Genomic DNA, 19,231 nt, shown 5'->3' on the forward strand with positions numbered 1-19,231 from the left:
AATGGCTAAGTCGTCTCCGACTCTTTTTGTGACCCAATGGAATGTAGCCCACCAGGCTCTTCAGTCAATGGGATTTCCCAGACAGGAATACTGAAGAGGGTTGCCAATCCCTTCTCCAGGGAATCTTTCCCCACCCAGGGATTTAACTCGGGTCTCCTTCATTGGCAGGTGGGTTCTTTACCATTGAGCCACCTGGGCTGACCTCAAAGGTCTAATTTGTTAACTGTAACCCCAGGCGGCCCCAAACTCTAATACTAGAAGCCACCGTTGGGAGTGCCAGCCCGGGTCCCGCCCTAGCGGCGAGCGCGGTTGTGGCTTGGCGGACTGGCCCCGCCCCGCGGCCTCAGTAGTCCAGCCATGCGAGGGCCGGGCTTCCGCCCTCCACGTTGTTGTTCCCGATTTGCGCCACACCCCCTTGGTCTAGGCTGTGGACGCCTAAGTCGTAACCGCCCTGAGCCCGGCCCCAGAGCAAAGGGCGGCCTCTGGGGAGACACAGTTGGACTCTCCACCCGCATCAGACGCGCGTGGACAAAGACGAGAGTCTAGGGGAAGGAAGGAAAGAGACTCAGTTTTAAAAGGAGGTTGGTGAAAAGTAAACAGCAGGTAGGGTACAACTGTAGAATTTCCTTCTCAGCGTCCCACTCTCCACACAGTGGCCCCATCCGCACCCGCGAATGTGACCCTGCTAGACACTGGCCCTTTAAACACAGGGCTGGCGGCGCGGGGTGTCCATGTGGAGCTGCTCCATGCCGTGTTGTCCTGCCCGCCCATTGGCCCGCGGCCCGGTGACGTCGCCTAATAGGATGCGAACGCACTGCGGGGGGAGGAACGGAGACAAAACGCGGAATCGGATTTCCACTCCGCTCCCTTCGCGGGTTCTCTGGCAGCCTCCAGCCGTCAGCTCCGCCCAGGGGCGGATCCCGGGGGAATTGCGACAGCAGGATGGTTGCAGGAATTAGGTCACGTGTAGGTAGAAAGCGGAGACCCAGGGGTCAGGCCAGTCTTTACCAACCTAGGTTTCCCTGACCTGGAATATTATTTGAGCTAAACTTAAGTCCTGAATTTTTCACCCTTCTTTACCTCCAGCAGGACAAATTCGTTGTGAATGACCCTAACACGCAGCCGTTGCTCAACTTGTGGCTTGCAATCGGGGCGGGGCGAGGCGGGAGAGCGGAAATGCAGGGCGCGAACCCGGCTGGAGCTTCTCCCGCCCCCACCCAGGCCACGTGTGCGCGCGCGGTCTCGAGTGGGCGGGGCCAGGCCGCCCGGGCCCCGCCCCTCCCTTCTTGAGACGCCGGGGCCCTACGGGCGGGGGCTCCGGTCCGGGCTTTGGCTGCGGCCCCGGTGTAGTAGCGGGGGCGGCGGCCGGGGGCAGCGCGGCTCCTTCCCTTGTTGTGTGTGTCTGTGCCTCCTCGCCATCTTGTTGCAAAGCCTTTTCTTGTCGGCGGGACTCCTGGGGGCCGCGGGGCGGGAGGCATCAGAAGGGAGGAAGAGAGGGAGGGGAAGGAGGGAGGCAGTGCCGCCTTTTTTTTTTTTTTGCATCAGATTTTTTTAAATTTGCAAATTACATTTTGCAAATATCTGGGGAGACATTGATTTTTCTTCCTGTGCTCCCCCGTTCTTCCCTGCGGAGTGCGCTGCGCCGCCCAGTCCTGACGCCCCCCGGAGCTGATCCCTCCCTCCTGCCTGCCCGCCAGCCTGACCTGTGCCCGGCTCGCGGGCCGCAGTCTCGGCCCCGGCGCGCCCCCGGCAGCTCTCGGCGCGATGAGCATAGAGACGCTACTGGAGGCGGCCCGCTTCCTGGAATGGCAAGCACAGCAACAACAGAGAGCACGTGGTGAGCGGCCGGGCTGGGCCCCTGGGGCACCAGGGAAAGGGAGGCGAGCGACCCCGGTCCCCGAGCCTACGCGAAACCGCGCGCGGTACCCGCTCCCGGGCGGCCCGCGAAGCCGAGCAGTGCAAAGATCCGCGCGCGAGCCGCCGCCCGGGGAGGAGTGTTGTGGGCAGTGAAATTAATTAATGAATTCATTAACATGCAGCGAGGGACCCGACTCCTGTAGGCGCCACCCCAACTGCCTACCACCTCTTGTGCACCTTTCATGGGGGTCTCTTTTGCTGTGGGCCAGCTGTGCCCTCGGTAGGGATGAAGATGTGCGAGCCGGGGGGGTGGGGTGAGGAATGGTGTTGCGTGGGGGTGGTAGACCAGCGCGAGTGTGCGTGTATGCACGGGGATATGTGTGATGCGAACCTCGATGAGAGCGGATGGACGGACGTGTACACGGGCGAGTGTCTAGTGCACACGAGTCGGCGTGTGTGTAACGGAGTGGGGGGTGGAATTACTCTACGCGGAGCAGCTCCCCGGCTTCCCTGGCCCTGTGGGGAGGGTGCGGGGCGCTCCCGGCAGATCTACGCGCCTCTTGGGGCGGAGGCGGCCTTTGCAGAATGAAATGACATCGCGTGTCTTATGATCCTGGCCAGCCCCGCCTGACCCCGCCTCCCAAAGCTGGGCTGGGTCGCGCGACATGGGTTTGGGTGAGAGCCGGGCTCACTGGACATCTGCGAGACGGCCAGCAGGTCGCCGGGGGCAGACCCCGGGCCCCTCTTACTGCGCCCCACTTTAGCCGGTGTGGAATGTGGCGTGTCTACGCGTTCCAAACCCGCTCTCGGCTGGAATGTTGCGTGTGCCTGCGTTCCAAGCCCGTTGGTTACACCGGGTGGTGACGTGGACCGGCCCCGCCCCCGACCACGTGCACGGGGGACACTCCCGCTGGGGACAGCGCGGCCCAGCCCCTCCCCGCAGCCTAGCGCTCGGCTGGGGGCGGGGCCTGGGCGGGGCTGACGAGGGGCCTTGCGCCGGGTTGGGCCCTGGCTCTGGCCGCTGGGCATCTGCCTGGTAGAGCCTTTGCCCTACGTGGGAGGAGCCGAGCTCACCTGTCGGTTCTCGCCCCGGCCTCCCGTTTTTGCTCCTGGGGCGAGGGAAACCCTCAGAATCGCCGAGCGACGGGATATATAGAGCTCACATGCTCCCACTAACCCCACCCGCCCAGAACGTTCTCACCAGGACCCCCTGGCAGCACCCCTGACCGCGATGTGAAATGAGCCGGGCAAGAAGGGGCAAACTTTGGTGTTCTCTCGAAGCGGGGAGACGGAGATTTCAGGTGCCCTTATCTCCACGCGCCCTTGTTGGTGGCCCCAGCTTCAGGGTGCTGCAGAAATAGGGGTCAGGGGAAGACCTCCGTTTTCCGGACTGCTGCGAGGGTCGCAGACCTGGATCGGCAGCGTGTGTGCAGTATCCGGGGACTGCTGCCCCCTCCAGCCCTACCCCCAGCCCCCGGTCGGGTGGATTGTGGTGGAGAGAGTGCTTCGCCCTCCTTTCCTTTCTGCCTATTGTTGCTTCAATGATGAGTCATGCAGGAGGTAGTAGTGTGTGTTGTGTGCGCGCGCGCGCCTGCAGCGTGTACCGCCGCCGCTGCGGGCGGGGGGAGTAGCAGCAGGCCACGGGCGGGGGAGCCGCGGGTCTGCCGGCTGGCCGAGTCGGTTCGTCCGGCCTCTCAAGGTCAAGAGTCACTTGAGATACGCGAGACTGAGAACGCTTGGGTTTTCGGAACTGAGGGGTCAGGACGTCGGCTCACGCGCCCCTCCCCCTTTCTTCGAGGTCCAGATCAGGGTCAGGCGGTGGACAGTGCAGGTGGTGACCGAGATTGTCCTGCGTGCGGGACCAGCGCGGCTCGGGGAGGAGCGTGCACAAGATTTGGAGAGATTGAGTCACCTGCTACCGCCATCCACAATGCAGTTCAGGAGTCCCTATTGTGTCCCCACTGTGTACCGCCCACTGTGCTAGAGGCGGCAGGATTGACCAAAGGAACACTCACTTCACCTTCACTTACCCCGCAGACTGGTTGGCCGTGTAAGGGAGGGGAGTAAACGCTCACTGTCAGTGTCTGCCACCCTTTCTGAAATTAGTCAGTCCAGAGCTGAGAGTAAGAATCACAAGGATGACGTCTGCAACACTTGGAAGGAACCTGGGTATGGCTCTCCACTAAGAAGTTGTAGCGCGCTGCCCCTCCCCCAGGTGGTGAGAACTAGAGGCAGGCAGTTAAGGCTTCTTGTTGGTGGAGCAGGAGGTCTTAGGGGATGGATGGATGGATGCTGGAAAGCCAGATTTACTCCCAAAACTCATGTACAGATAGCTTGATTTGGCTGCAGCAGCCTAATCTCTAGAATTCATTTTTTGCTCCTACTAGAGGTTTTGTTCTCTAAGTCGGGGTGGTGAGAAATGGAAGAGAAGTGGGGGTGCTGCTGCGGAGCTTGCTGACCAGAACTGCTTTCTGGGGAGTGTGTACCTGATGGGCAGCCCTGAACAGGGATCCTTTTGTCTGGGCCCCCATTCAACTTCAAGCCTCAAGTGACTGTTTTCTGACCTAGACCAGCCACTCTGTTCACGTGATGAGTCCAAGGATGTGTGTGCACCTTCATGTTGGTACACGAGGGGAAAGGGGAGGGCGAGGCCATCCTGGTGGCCAGCATGAAGGCCTGGTCATTGCTATCAATCAGAGAAGTTGACTCAAATGAGACCCTCTTCTGAGCTAGTCCCACCCTGTGCCTGCCTTGTGCACCACTGTCCCTATTACATGTAGAAGGGGAGAACCCCCCTGAACATTGGGAGGCCCCTGATACGGTCTCCTCTGGCCCCAGCTGTGTGCCGGCTGAGGTCCTGGGCCACAGTGGCTTCGGGGAAAGCACAAAGCCTGTACTCTTCATTGGGGGCTGTAGCCTTGGCACCCGGGTCACCCAGAAGGGTGGTGCTCAGTTCTCTGGGGGCAGCTTCTGGGCAGAGCCCGGGGAAGGTGCCAGAGTATGTGTGTGCATGTATGGGAGTGAGAAGAGGGTGCAGCAGTATTTAGGAGCTTAAACTCATATTGCTGACACTCATTTGCTCCGCACGCTCTGTTTCCCTCTTCCCAGTGCACAGGAGAAGGGACCATACTGGGCAGGGATGGGTCAGAACCGGCCAGGAGGAGACAGGAGGCTTTAGTGGGCTGGATCTGGCCTGGACTGCCACCCTCTTCAGCGTCAGTTAAGCTTTTTCATGCTGATCCAGGTGTGATAGATCTTGGCCATTCACCTGGGCCCTTCCTGGCACCTGTGAGCCTGGCACCTGCCTGGCTCCCGAAGAGAGAGGATATATGAGAAGGAGGGTGCCATCTTCTGGTGGAGCTTTGGAGTTGCCTTTATACATGGGGAATACAAGAAAGGGAATACGGAGACCCTGAGGTTTGCCTCCATCCTGGGTCCCCAGAGCCCCTGACCTCGGGGCCTGAGGCCCTGTCTGTCGCCCTGCTTGTGGGAGAGGGGCACACTTGCCCCGAGGCCAGTGAAAGCCCAGGTCCTGGCTCAAAGGAATGGAGGTAGGGCTGTGTTGGGCTTCGAGCTCCGGGACCTTGTCTTGGGGTTGGGGTCTGGGGAGGTGCGGAGTGCACTCGGGGTGTCCTGGGCTGGGCCTGAGAAGGTCTCCTTGACTGAACTCAGCAGGTTTCTTTCCCAGTGTGGAAAGGGGAGCGCAGAGGGTGGGTTTTCTCCAGGGCCGCAAAGGAAGCCAGTGCTGGTGGCTGTAAAGCAGCAGGCCGGGCAGCTTCCCTTCCTGAGGGGCCGGGGGAGACACGGAAGAGGCTGTGCTTGCTGACTCCAGCCCTTGAATGCTGGCTGCTGGGAAACCACTGAGCGCTTCCCCTCTCAGAACACTTCCCCCTACTTCCTCCTGCACCTCTTCTTCTCGGCAGGAGGAGGGGCTCTGAGCAGGCCTGGCACACACACCAGTGGTTGATTGGCCAAAGGGCCCCGAGGCTGCATGTTTTCTGGGGTCCCTGGCCCAAAGACCTGTGGAGAGGGTGATGCTGTCCTCTCCTACAGGGGCACTTGGCCAGCCTTGCCCCCCCAGCCCCACCCCTTGTGGGTGGTGGTGTGTTTGGGGCGTGTCCGCTTTGTGCTGTCAGCTCTGTTAGTCAGCAGTGTGGTGAATCGGGCAGGAGGGGAGGGCTGGCCTGCTCCCTGGCCCCAGCCTATAGCCAGGGAACTGGAATGGTGGGGCCTGGGAGGGGATGGGGCAGGGTGGGGATGGAGAGGGGCATCTCAATCAGGAGGGGCTTCTCCCTTGGCCCTGTTCTCCGCCCACCGCTGAGCAGGCCTCCCCTTATGGTGGGGCTTTCAGTAGAGATGCTGAACTGAGGCGTGCAAGGTTGTTGGAACTCTTTGCCTTGTTCAACCCGTTACCTGCTTTCCTTTCTGCTTGCCTCTTCCCTTTCTAGTCTCCTGCTGGTGGTGGTGGAATAAGTTCCAGCACAACCAAGGGCAGAGAAAGACCAGGAGCATTTGGGGTATAAACCGCGATTGAGGAAACAGGCTTTGGGACCTAGCCTGGCAGTCCTGAGTCCCAGGCCTTGTTGTCTCATGTGTGGGCTGAAGGCGATGTCCCCTCCCTGCTTGCAGTGTAGGGCTCTTGTGAGACACATGGGTGTAGGGGGTGTGTGTGTGTTTATTTGCAGTATGACCCTCAACAAATCATTTTGCCTCTTAAAGCTAATCTGTCTCATCTGTGAAATGAAGGTAATGCCTGCCCTCTAGAAGGTAGCTCCCCAGAATCTAGGATTTGACTGCCTCTTCTCTTCTCCTGTGGGGCTTCCTTGATAGCTCAGTTGGTAAAGAATCCACCTGCAATGGAGGAGACCCCGGTTCGATTCCTGGGTCAGGAATATCCGCTGGAGAAGGGATCGGCCACCCATACCAGTATTCTTGGGCTTCCCTCATGGCTCAGCTGGTAAAGAATCTGCCTGCAGTGCAGGAGACCTGGGTTCAATCCCTGGGTTGGGAAGATACCTTGGAGAAGGCAAAGGCTACCTACTCCAGTATTCTGGCCTGGAGAATTCCGTGGACTGTATAGTCCATAGAGTTGCAAAGAGTCAGACACGACTGAGTGACTTGCACTTTCTCTTCTCCTGTGAGATCACTTGTGGACTGGCCTCTCCCAACCTCATCTACCACTCCCTCTCCTCAGCCTTGTTGCCCCTGCCCATCACCTGCTTAACACTTCAACCTGCAGTGTGCCAGGCCTCCTCCCGCACGCTCACTGACAGCTTCTGCTCTGTCCTTCCATAGCCCCTCTCTTCCCACAACCTGGGTTGTTAATCCTGTGGTTTGTCCTATGCCCCTCCTCCCCTGGTCTATGAGCTCCTCAACAGCAAGGATCAGGAGTCTGTTTTATTTGTTCACTGCTGTGCCCTGTGCCTGGCTGGGTGTGGATGAGTGTATGTATTTGTGCTGTCACTGGGTGGTCCCTGGCATGGGGTCAGGATGGGTTACAGTTGGGAGGACAAGGGGAGCTGGGGCGCCCAGGACAGCAGGCCCTGCTGAGAGACCACTGTGTTCTCTCTGTGCAGAGGAACAGGAAAGGCTTCGCCTGGAGCGGGAGCGGGAGCAAGAGCAGAAGAAGGCCAACAGCCTGGCCCGGCTGGCCCACACCATGCCGGTGGAGGAGCCCCGCACTGAGGCACCGCCTTTGCCTCTGTCACCGCCAGCCCCTCCGCCAGCACCCCCGCCACCACTGGCCACCCCAACCCCACTGACTGTCATTCCTATTCCAGTAGTGACCAACTCCCCTCAGCCTCTGCCCCCACCCCCGCCACTACCCCCCACGGCCCAGCCTCTGCCCCTGGCGCCTCGCCAGCCAGCCCTGGTCAGCACCCCTGGACTCAGCATTAAGGAGCCTGCCCCCCTTCCCACCAGGCCGCAGGTGCCCACTCCTGCTCCTCTACTGCCGGACTCCAAAGCCACTGTTCCGCCCACTGGCAGCCCCAAGCCCTTGCAGCCCCTGCCCACCCCCATCCTGACTATTGCGCCACACCCTGGAGTCCAGCCCCAGCTGGCTCCCCCCACAGCCACCTCCATCCACGCTTGGAACCCTGAAGCTGGCACCTGCTGAAGAAGTCAAATCCAGCGAACAGAAGAAGAGGCCTGGGGGGTGAGTGAGGTGTGGCAGAGTCGGGGCTGGTGGGATGGAGAGAACTGCCCACAGCTGGGGCTGTGTGTGCAAGAGAAAGTGCCCTCCCAGCTAGCCTGTCAGAGCTGCACCCTCCTATATCTGGATATGTTCTCACTGTGCTGGGACCATCCCACCCTGGGGAGTGGGGAATGGTCATTGCCCTCTGTTGTTCTTAGGCTTCTCTGACCCCTTCCAAGGTTGGGTCTGATGGAATCACCAGGCCTTTGGACTTCCTGGGTGAGGGCTAGGGTCCACTGGCTATTTCTCCCAATCCCAGGAGCCCTTCACAGGTGCACGGGTTGGGTGGAATATGAAGGGGTTGTGAATTATGAGCCTACCTGTGCCCTCCAGAGGGTGTATGCACCAGGACACAGGGCCAACAGTTTTCATCGCTGCTCCCCTAGGGAGAGAATGTCAGGGACAAAAAGCCTGTGGCATTTGGGGAGGGTGGGGGCAGGGGGTGGGAAGGCCACCTAATTGGGCCCTCCTCCCTGAGCTCCCTGTCTGTCTGGATTTCAGAATCGGAACCAGAGAAGTCCACAACAAGCTGGAGAAGAACAGGTGTGTGTGTGTGTGTGTGTGTGAGCTTGTGACTCTGAGCCCGCCCCCGCCAGCTACCCGGAAGGTCCCATCCTTGGTCCCCAAGCTCTCCTTGGACCTTCCCTCCCGCCCCTGACGCTGGCTGACCGGCCCTGCTCCTTTCCCCAGGAGGGCCCATCTCAAGGAATGCTTTGAGACCCTGAAGCGCAACATCCCCAACGTGGACGACAAGAAGACATCGAATCTGAGCGTGTTGCGGACGGCGCTGCGGTACATTCAGGTATGCGGGCTGGGGGGAGAAGCAAGGCCCAGAGAAGGGCGGGAGACCGCCGCCGCGCAGGCTGCCTGCACGCCCCGCCTCCCCGCACGCCCCGCCTCCCCCCCCATGCGGCCCCGCCCGCCTCCACGCGGGCGCCGAGCACATGGCCCAGCTGACGTCAGTGGGGCTCCCCACCCGGGTGGAGGCGGCGTGACCGGCGCGCGTGCGCGGGGGAGCGCGGCGCTGGCGCTCGGCTCCCCTCCCCCGCCGGGCGGCCTTACGGAGCCCTGCCATCTGCACGGCCCCCGCGACTCGGTGTCAGCCCGGAATCCGCCCCGCCTTACCGCCTGCCGCGCGCTACTGCCCGGCGAATGGGAAGGACGTAGGGCAACCGGTGCCTCCATCGCCCCCGCAGTGCTGGGCGGGAACCGGATTCGGCCCCAGACTCTATCTTGGGGGGTGGGGGGGTGCTGGGCGTGGCTCGCTTACCACAGTGGAACCCATGAAATACGCCCCACCCCACCGCGCGCCCCGGACTTTTAGCTCAAAAGGATCAAGATCCTTGCAGTGAGCACACGTAGATGCCATCTCCCGACTTTGAGGATTAAACCTTGGGGAAGGGGAAATGCAGCACTCTGGATGACGAGTAGCCCTGGGGGTCACCGAACCTAAAACCTTACGTTCTGCCTCCCCCAGGATTTAAAAGAAGCCCTTTTTCAAGGCGCCCTCCTTGCCGTGTGTCCCCTGCCTTTGGGCACTGGCTCCTCTGGGCTGTACGGGGAAGGGGGGGTGCCCGACAGATAAGACCGTTGCCATGACGGCCCGAGTTTGGTTTCCCTGGAAACCCGCCGAGGGTTCCGTGTGCCGGGAAGGAGGCTGTGGGGGTGGGGCAGGCGGCCACGCTCGGCTGCCGCGGAGCCGGGAGGTAGCCGTTGAGGAGTGGGAGGGATTTAGGCCTCCCGGACTGCGGGGGCAGCTTCGGGGTCTCCCAGTCGGCTCCCTAGGGAAGCTGAGGGGATGGGCAGCGTCACGGCTCCGGTGGGCCAGCCCTCCCCCGGCCTCGACTGCGGGGTCACAGCCCTGAGGTAACCGGAGCCTGACTTGTCGAAGGAGGCGGGCGGAGGCGGGCGGAGGCGCAGCCTCGGGACTACTCCCAGCCGGCAGCTCCCTCTCGGCCTCCCGCGAACGCGCGCCCTTCCGCCCGCCCTCCGGGCAAGGGGGAGGGGCTGGCGCAACTCCAGGCCGCTTCCCGGCACGGGAGGGGCGGGTCCGGGTCCGCGGATTGGCGGGGCTGGGCAGGGGGCGGGACTCCTGCGCTCGGAGGGAGGGTGCGGCCAGCGGGGAGTGACGCAGCAAAGCCGGGTCCGCGTGGGTGCGCGCGTGCTCCGGGAGGGGCGGGGCCTCGTTGGTGGCCGGGCGGGGGGAAGGGGGGGCGGGGGGAAGCGGGGGGGGGGAAGCGGAGAGGGGGCCCAGCGTCGAGTTTCAGAGGGTCTCCGGGAGGGTGTTTTCTGGGATGTTTCTGCAGAACTCGGGCTGGAGACTTAAGTTGCTACTCCTTCAGCTACAGGAAATCATGTAGCCTGGGAGCAAATTCCTGTCTAAATTCTGCGACATTTTCTGTGAATATCGGTTTCCTCTTGTACTGCGATGATGCTAAAGTGGGAAAAAGTAATAATATCTTTGTGGTAAGGACGTGAGAATTGGTCATTTGTAAATAGTAACTTAATAGCAATTGTTGGGAGAAGGCGATGGCATCCCACTCCAGTACTGTTGCCTGGCAAATCCCATGGACAGAGGAGCTTGGTAGGCTGCGTCTGTGGGGTCGCACAGAGTTGGACACGACTGAAGCGACTTAGCAGCAGCAGCAGCAATTGTTGAGAAGGAAGAAGGATGGAACGGTGCGTTCCTCCCTGTATAGAAGTACTTAGGGCAGAAAGCCTTGATTGCAAGACGGTGGATTTGAAAGTACATGAGAAATAAAAGACTCAGTAAAACCAGCAGATTTGGGATACGGGCCTGGCCTGAGTGGGAAGCAAGGTGGCCCCTAGCTGTCCGTAAAAGATACTTGTCCTGGGGCTGGCAACAGAAGCAGAAATGCTGGGAAACTTAACAAGGTTCTCCATAAATCTCCAACTTCATTTATTCGTTCACTCATTCAGGTTGTTTTGGACAGCCCTGTGTCTGATTGGGCCGATAATAAGTGGGGAGCAAGGGAAAAAGTGCAGAACTCTGTCTTTAGGTTTGGTCTTGCTGCAGATTATAAAATAACCAAGCAGAGGAATCTGCTCCAAGGGCATAGTCAGGACAGGGGTCACAGCATGTGTTCGGGGGACTTGGGGAAGTTGCTATTGAGGAAAGGGCCTTTAAGCTGGGACCTGAAGGCCAGGGTGACCAAGACAAGTGCCGGGCAGAGAGCCCAGCACAGGCCAGAGTTTTTCCAGTAGGAGGGAGGAAGATGCATTTTGGAAGTTGAACGTGGTCAGGAGGGTTGCTATGCTGAGATGGGAGTTGGAAGTGGGTACCAGAGAGACCACAGAGAGGGTGGAGACTGAGGACTTTTGTTGTGTGCTGAGGGAGGAAGCTTTGGGAAGGCTGTAGCCCCCAGCCAGAGCCACAGTGCCTTGGAGGTAAAGGATTTGAAGAAAGTTCTCAGAGAAGTGGACAGAAACAGGAAGTAGGGTAGGCAGGTACCAAACAACACATCCAGTCTTCTTAGAAAGGAAATGGGCTTAAAATGAAACAATAGGGACAAAAGTTAGACCTTGGGAAAACTTTCCAGGGATGTCTATACCTGTGGAGACCTGGACTAGGTGAGGAGTGGGGGTTTTGGCTCCTGATTAATTGTCTCTGAGCTGGCAGTCAGCCGGCCCCGCTAGTGCATAGAGTTCAGGACAGGCCTGAGAGCTGACTCACCCCACACCTCGTGATCACCGTGGCCCCTTCTGATGGCCTGTCTACCACTGGCCTCTCAGGGAGAAGCCGGGTGTGCGTGGGGGGAGTGGGGCAATGGGGGAGCTTTCTGGCAGAAATGTTGGTGGGGGAGGCAGGTTAATCTCGAAGCCAGGGTGATAGAGGGGGCTGATTGTGGCCTGGGACTGGCAAAAAGTGTAAAAAGTGTAAAGCTGTCGGCTTTCAGGACAGTGCACAGTATGGCCGTGTCTGGGTTACGTGTCACAGGCACTAATGGCTTGAGGTGTCTCTGACCAGTGAGGTCAGGAATGCAAGGAACATGGGGCTCGGGAGGGAGCGTGGGGAAGCTGGGCCTAGTCCATGTGTGGAGCTGAAGACCTGCGTGCCCAGGAGTTCAGGTGAACAGTTGGGAAAGGCTGTTGCAAGACTGCCCAAAGGAAATGGAGTCAGGGGAAGCTCAAGTCTCATGAGAGACTGATTCTCCTGTGATGATGGGGATAGACAGGGTAGATGTGGGGACTAGCACCCTCCGGTCCTCACAGGTGCTTGGCCAAGAGGTCACATGGCTGTGTCCTGGCCACCCGCAGTGTCGGGATGTAAGCTAACCATAGAACAGTGTGTACTCCTCTCACAGGGTTGGACTGGGAGAGCGTGTGTTGAGATGGAAAAACAAAACTGGAAGTACTTAGGGGGTCATGTGAGCCAGTGTCAGTCTCATTAAGGCTGACAGTCTCATTGAACGCTTGGGGTTAGGGGGAGCGGTGCGGTGTGGGGTGCCACTCCTAAGACGAGCGAGCCTGAGAGCAGGCTGGTGTACCCGGAGGACGTGAGAGGGGGCTGGGCTGTGGAGGAGCTCCAGCGGACGAGACCTGAAGGGGTGAGGAGGGAGACACATGGGGGCCTACACCTGGCCAGGACTGGCAAGCCTCGGCGACTAGAAGCTCGGGAGGTCAGGATTGTCCACGTCGTCTGTTGGACCCTGCGGTCATGACATGCCTGGGCCAAGGAAAAGCTGGCCACGGGGAGGCCTGCGGGATTTAAGATGTGTTAGTTTAATAAAGTTTCAGACAGGAGGTCACAGAAAACAAGGAAAGACGGTGCAGAAGGGAGTTGAGGAACAGAATAGGAGCTGGCCTTCCAGAGCTGCTAACAAGCATTGGACGAAGGGAAACTGGGGACCCTTCTCATGGGGGAGTGTGCCCCGGGAGGGTCAGCCCCGAGAGGAGAGGCGGCCCGTGGCCCTGGAGGCGTGGAAGGGGAGATCGGGTGGCAGACAAGGAGCGCCCTCCAGTGTTCTGAGTGACGGGATGGCCTCAGCGTCAAGCGGGGAGGGGCTTCTCCAGGGGGGCTCAGATGGAGGCCGAGGTGCTGTCCTCCTAAGAGCTGTTTCTCAGTAGCTGAGGCTGCTCAGGTCCAGGAGGGGAAGGAAGGCCACATCCCGGGGCCTGGGGAGTGTGGGAATAGAGCGGCGTGCGAGGCGGTGCAGGTGGGCACCGTGGGGAGGATGTGCGCAAGTCAGCAGCTGTTCAGGAGGAGATGGAGGTGGTCAAGGAGGTGAGGTAGGGGTCTCAGAATCTGCTGGCCGTCCTGCAAGAGCGTTGAAATTAAGGAGACGAGTGAATAATGAAGGGACAAAGGGCAGGATCGTCTGGGGATCCTTGAGGAACGGGTTCCATGGAGGGTAGCTCGTGGTATCCACATCCATAGCGGCAGGATGGTGTGAATGGCGGTGCAGGCCTTGGGCACTGCCTGAGAAGTCTCCTACCCTTTCTCCCCTTCTCAGCAGAATGGAAGGAGATACTCCCAGGAGGGTGGATGGGGCAAGAGGCAACAGAGCCCCTCAGGACAGAATCATGTAGGGGTAGGGGAGGGACTGGCCTGAATCTGCACCTGCTTGTGAGCTCACAGCCTGTCCCCAGATGCTGGGCCTCCTTAGGTGGAGCCATGGACCGAGAGGCAGGTGTGGTTTCCCGCAGCTCCCTGGCAGCCTGGGCCCCCGATGCGCAGGTGAGGGTGGGTGAAGGAGATGTTGGTGGCACCATGGGCTCTGTGGCTCCTGCTCAGGGTACCCTGCTGTTACTTGCCCTGTTCTCCAGTCCCTGAAGAGGAAAGAGAAAGAATATGAGCATGAGATGGAGCGGCTGGCGCGGGAGAAGATTGCCACGCAGCAGCGGCTGGCGGAGCTCAAGCACGAGCTGAGCCAGTGGATGGACGTGCTGGAGATCGACCGCGTGCTCCGGCAGACGGGCCAGCCCGAGGACGACCAGGCCTCCACCTCCACCGCTTCTGGTGAGCCCCGCCCACCCCACGCTGCCCCCACCCTTGGCCCTGTGACATCCCCAGAGCCCCGGGGGCATCTGCTTCTCCAGGCTCTCATTCCCCAGCCCTCCTGACCGGTCCCTCCCCGCGTGTCCCTCCACAGAGGGTGAGGACAACATAGACGAGGACATGGAGGAGGACCAGGCTGGCCTGGGCCCACATAAGCTGAGCCATCGCCCCCACCCGGAGCTGCCGAAGCCACCGCCCAGCACGGCCCCCGCGCCTCTGCCTCCACACCCACACCCGCACGCCCAGCCTGTGGCCCTGTCTCCTGCCCACCTCCCTGGGCAGCAGCCCCCGCCACAGCAGAAGACACCTCTGCCGGTCCCTCCACCCCCACCAGCGGCCCCGGCCCAAACGCTGGTGCCCGCCCCGGCCCATCTCGTGGCCGCGGCCGGGGGCGGCTCCACAGTCATCGCCCACACTGCCACCACCCACGCCTCAGTCATCCAGACTGTGAACCACGTTCTCCAGGGGCCGGGGGGCAAGCACATCGCCCACATCGCGCCCTCGGCCCCCAGCCCTGCCGTGCAGCTGGCACCGGCCACGCCCCCCATCAGCCACATCACGGTGCACCCTGCCACCCTCAACCACGTGGCCCACCTTGGCTCCCAGCTGCCCCTGTACCCGCAGCCCGTGGCAGTGAGCCAGCCAGTGGCCGTGAGTCACATCGCCCACACCCTCTCACACCAGCAAGTGAATGGCACAGCCGGGCTGGGGCCCCCAGCCACAGTCATGGCAAAGCCAGCTGTGGGGGCTCAAGTGGTGCACCACCCCCAGTTGGTGGGCCAGACAGTGCTTAACCCTGTGACCATGGTCACCATGCCCTCCTTTCCGGTCAGCACACTCAAGCTGGCTTGAGGATGAGGCCACTCAGAGGCCCCCAGCGGGGGCAGGGAGGGAGACCTGTCCCCCACTCTCCCACCCACCAGCTCCACACATTCCAGCCAGGTCCAGGCCCGCCCTACCCATACCCACCCCCAGGCCTCCTAGGGGAAGGGGGTGCAGAGACTCTGAGCCAGGGGAGGGAGGGGGCTCAAGGAGCTGGGCACAGGGCAGGGGGTCACCCCGCTGCACTAGGACTTGACAGTGATGAGAGACGCTCTGGCCCACGTGCCACCTGTCTGGCCTGGTGCCCGCTCCAGGGCCGTTCCCATTCCCGTCCCCCACCCATCCCCTGACACCAGTGCGATGTGGACGTCGTGTTCTTCCGCCTCCCCCGCCCTGCCCACCTTCCTGTGCTGCTGCTGCTGCTGCTATCGCTCTGTCTGGTGAGATGGCTGGGCACCCGGGCCCTCCCCTCCCGAGCCTCAGCCTTCTCCTTCCAGGGTTCTGGAGGGGGACGTGGGGAAGCAGGACTCAAGCGAGTTGGCCCTGATATCCAAAGGGACTGGGGAGTGTGTGGCGTCCCTCCAGACAGGTGAGTGCCCCGGCCTGGGGCTCTCACAGGCTGGTTGCAGTCATTGTGATTGATCATAACAAGCTAGTTAAGAGAGTTCTCTACCAGTAGTAAACCAAACCCAAGCCCTTGCCAAGTTTCCAAGCCCCCGCAACTGCCCTACCACTGGGCTCTTGACTTCAGGAGGGCAGATGGAGGGGAGGGAGGAGGGGCTTGACTATCTCCCCCAGCCACCCTGCTGACCTCCAGCTGGGTCTGGCCTGAGAGGAGGGTGTGCTGGACCCTGTCCCCATCCCTGGACTTGACTTTGGCTTCCAGAAGATAGAGAGGAGGCCTGGGCTCTGCTCCGTGCTCTGCACTCCCTGGAGGGATGAGTGCGCCTGGACGCCTCCTGCTGCCTGGGAGACGGGACCAGCGTCTGGTCTGGGTTGCAGGACCCTGGCGCCATGTGGGTGAGGTAATCAGGAGGTTACAGTCCAGGGGCTTGGCCCTGGGGACCTGTGGGGAGGGAGCATGGCCAGGCCACGGAAAACTGTTGCTTCTGCCCCAGCTTCCCCTTCCCTGGGCTCATCTTTCTTTGCTTTGAACCCCTGCTGTCTCCAGCGGGCTGTTCTGCATGTGCCCTCCCCCAGGGGGCGCTGCTGTGTGCCACCGCCTTCCTGATAGGGCTGCGGGCAGGGCTGAGCTTGGGGTGGGGAGGAGCGAGGGGGCCTGTGTGCGAGGGCCACTGCTCTCCATGCCTTCGCCTCAGCAGACTGCTTTGGCTGCTCTTTTTATGTGGGTATTTATTTCAAGTGGCCTTGTGTCAGACACACTCAGTTACACACGTGCACACTCGGCTCCCCACCTGGACACACTCACCAGTGGCCTTTCAGAGTGTGTGGAGGTGGGGGAGCCAGTGATCCTGGGTGTGAAGTTTGCAATGATAGGTTGGGGCGGGGCAGGGGGGTGGTTCCATGGTTCACAGAGGAGGCCGACAGAGGTCTTGAGTAGATTGAGCCACCTCGGAACTCCCTTTCAGTTTCTGGTCCTGAAAACCTCCCTGGAGACTGTTTCTTGTCTCCCAGGGTGGGAGACTTAGGGATACTTCAGAGGTTTCTAGGAGGTGACGCTGTTCCCTGCCCCCCACCCAAATGCAGCTCCCGGCTCACAAGCTTGCTGCCTTTCTGCACCTGCAGCCGCCGCCACTATCACCCTGTTTGGGGGGGAGCTGGTTTTACTCTTCCTGGTGTGATGACATTGGAAAGAGCAGAGAGAGAAGGGCAGGCCTGGCCCCCAGGAACAGAAGCACTGGCAAGCTGCCCTCCTCTCAGGCCTGCTCACCTTGAAACTGTTCTGTTAGCCAGTCGCCCCTAGGGCATGCACAGATACCTCATCCGCCCGCCGCCCCGTCCCTCCCCGCCCCCACCGCCGCAGTGGGGGGCCTCAGAATCTAGTGCCGAATGACTATGTCCAGATTGGTGACGATGGGTGTTGTTGCTGTTGTTTTTGTCGTTGTTCGTGAACGCTGTGATGCTGTGTGCCCGAGAGGGCAGCCGCCACCCAGCCCTTCCTTGGGCCTCTCCCCTCTGAGCGCTGTGGGGACCACATCTGTCCTCACCCCATGGGACTGCCTGCCCCTCCCCTCCCTAGCCCTTCCAGCCTGGGGGACGCACGTGTGTGCACGCGCGTGCGCACACACACACACACACACACATCTTACCTCTCATGCGTGTTTTACTTTTTGATGTTCAGAGTGGCTCACTGGCTGGGAGTCTTTACCTCGGGGAGAGCGGGAGGTTGGTTCCTAGGGGGGCCAAAGAAGGGCAGGGAATTCCTGGAGGGGAATTAGGGGGTCACCATAACCCCTGCCCTCTCCAGGAACAGCTTCTTCTCCCCACCCCTGAGTCCCACCCCCACCCCCCACCCCCACGAAGAGGTGGCCCTTGTTTACAGTGAGGACTTGGTCACTGTGTCTCCGTTTCCTGAAATATAAATTGTAGCGACCCCAGACTGTAGAGATTTTTATGTGTTTGGATACATCTGCTGTGTGGGAAAAAAAAAAACAAAAACAAAAAACTACAAAAACCCTAATTTTGTACATATTGTATTTTTACTATGGAACTGTATTCTAGTGGCTGTTCATGCTCCAAGACATTAGGTATTGAGACATGAATACTATCCATGTAATAAGCACTTGCCTGGAATAAAATATAAAATTGAAATAAACCTGCACTGAAACCCGAGACGGAGCTGCCACCTGCAGCATCTGGGTCGTTCTGTTGCAAAAGGAGGCAGAGACCTTGAGGGAAAGAGCCCCAGCAAGAAGCGGCGGCATCTTTTTCCTGTAGAGGGGTTGGGGTCTGGTAGATTCCAGGCTGGTGGGTTTTGCAAAGACAAGGGACCTTCCCGTTCTAATCCCTTAGGCTCCATCCCCAACAGGCTCTGAGACCTGCAGCGCTGGTCTTCCTCATACTTGTGCAGTACTTTATACTTCCTCAAACCATTTTTCACAAACACTATCTTGTTTCATCTCTTAACAGCTCGGTGAAGTAAACAGACCAACAGCTAGCAGATAAGGAAACAGGTTTGAGGGTGGCTGAGTGCCTTGTTAAGGTCACGTGACCAGCCAGGGCCTGTCTGGAGCGGCAGTCCTATGTCAGCTGGTGCAGAGCTGTCCCCAAGCACGTGCCACCCTGCCCCTGGGCCTGTCCCTGTCCCGGAGCTGGGGAATCCCACGCTCCAGAAAGTTCCAGCACAAAAGCTGGAGGGTCTGTGCACAGGAGGGCCTGATGCTTCCTGAGAGGGGGCTGCACTCTTGGGGTTGTAGTTAGAACAGGTCTTGGGGGAGGCAGTGTGTGTGCAATCTATAAGGCTGTCCTTACAGGGTAAGGAACAAGAAGAGGAAGTAGGTCGGGGTCAAAGAGCCATGTTCTAAGCTGGGCCTTGAAGACCTTTGACCCTATAACATCTTTTCTCCCCAGTGTAGAAAGAAGTCAGCCATTTGGCCGGCTGGCAGGTGGGGAGGTAAGGGAGAGTAAGGTCAGGGAGCAGTCAGCTGGGCCAAGCCATAGGCCAGCCATGTCCACTCTCCCTGAAACTGCAGCCCAGGGAACTGACTCCGCTTCTCTTCCTGGGGTGGGTCTGTCTGAGGTGTGTGGGGGCGTTATCTTGGGGAAGGGCCTGGTGGCCATCAATCACTTGAGGTCCCCTTCTCTGAAGACCTAATCTCAGGAAAGGCCAGGCCCAGTGCCCCTCCCTACTGCTTAACAAGCTTGCCTGCTCATTTCATTTGTGAAACGTTGGTTCCCTCTGCTGGTAGCTTCAGGAAGTGTTCGGTCACTTGCACTTTAGGGAAGGCCCAGGGTTAGGGAATCCTAACACACCTCAGTGTCAGATGCTGTGCCCAGCACTCGGGTCAGAGATGAAGACTCTGCCCCTGGCAGTGATGACCCAGTATCCTTAGGGCTAGAGTACCCTGCTCATGCTTCCTGCTCCTCCCTTCCCCACACTGAGCCCTCAGCTGACCCATCGTTTTGGCTGTGTGGTTCCCTCTGGCCCTAAAAGCCCAGCCAGGGGTCTGGGAGTGCCAGCACTTCTGGGTGGAGCAGAGAAGGGGTGGGAGTGTATGAAGGAACCAACCACTTCCAGGCTAGTTCTCAGGGGTCTTTGGTGAGCTTTCAGGTGGTGTCAACAGCAGAGGGAATTTTTTCTTTATTTTTAGAGGAGTTATCTACAATGCTGTGTTTCTGGTATACAGAAAAGCAATTCGGATATAGATATGTACACA

At 59.9% G+C, this 19,231-nt stretch overlaps 1 protein-coding gene across 1 annotated transcript; it reads left to right on the top strand.

Annotated features, from left to right (window-relative positions):
* Window positions 1–1,391: 1,391 nt before the first annotated feature.
* MNT (MAX network transcriptional repressor) lies at window positions 1,392–17,687 on the top strand. The gene is given in 7 exon segments (XM_070390245.1): window positions 1,392–1,837; window positions 7,434–7,921; window positions 7,923–8,014; window positions 8,555–8,596; window positions 8,744–8,855; window positions 13,841–14,033; window positions 14,167–17,687. Coding segments are annotated over 7 exon segments (1,758 nt in total). The 5' UTR covers window positions 1,392–1,764; the 3' UTR covers window positions 14,925–17,687.
* The last annotated feature ends 1,544 nt before the right edge of the window (window positions 17,688–19,231 follow it).

Source organism: Bos mutus, chromosome 19, assembly GCF_027580195.1.
Source record: "Bos mutus isolate GX-2022 chromosome 19, NWIPB_WYAK_1.1, whole genome shotgun sequence".
NCBI lineage: Eukaryota > Metazoa > Chordata > Mammalia > Artiodactyla > Bovidae > Bos > Bos mutus.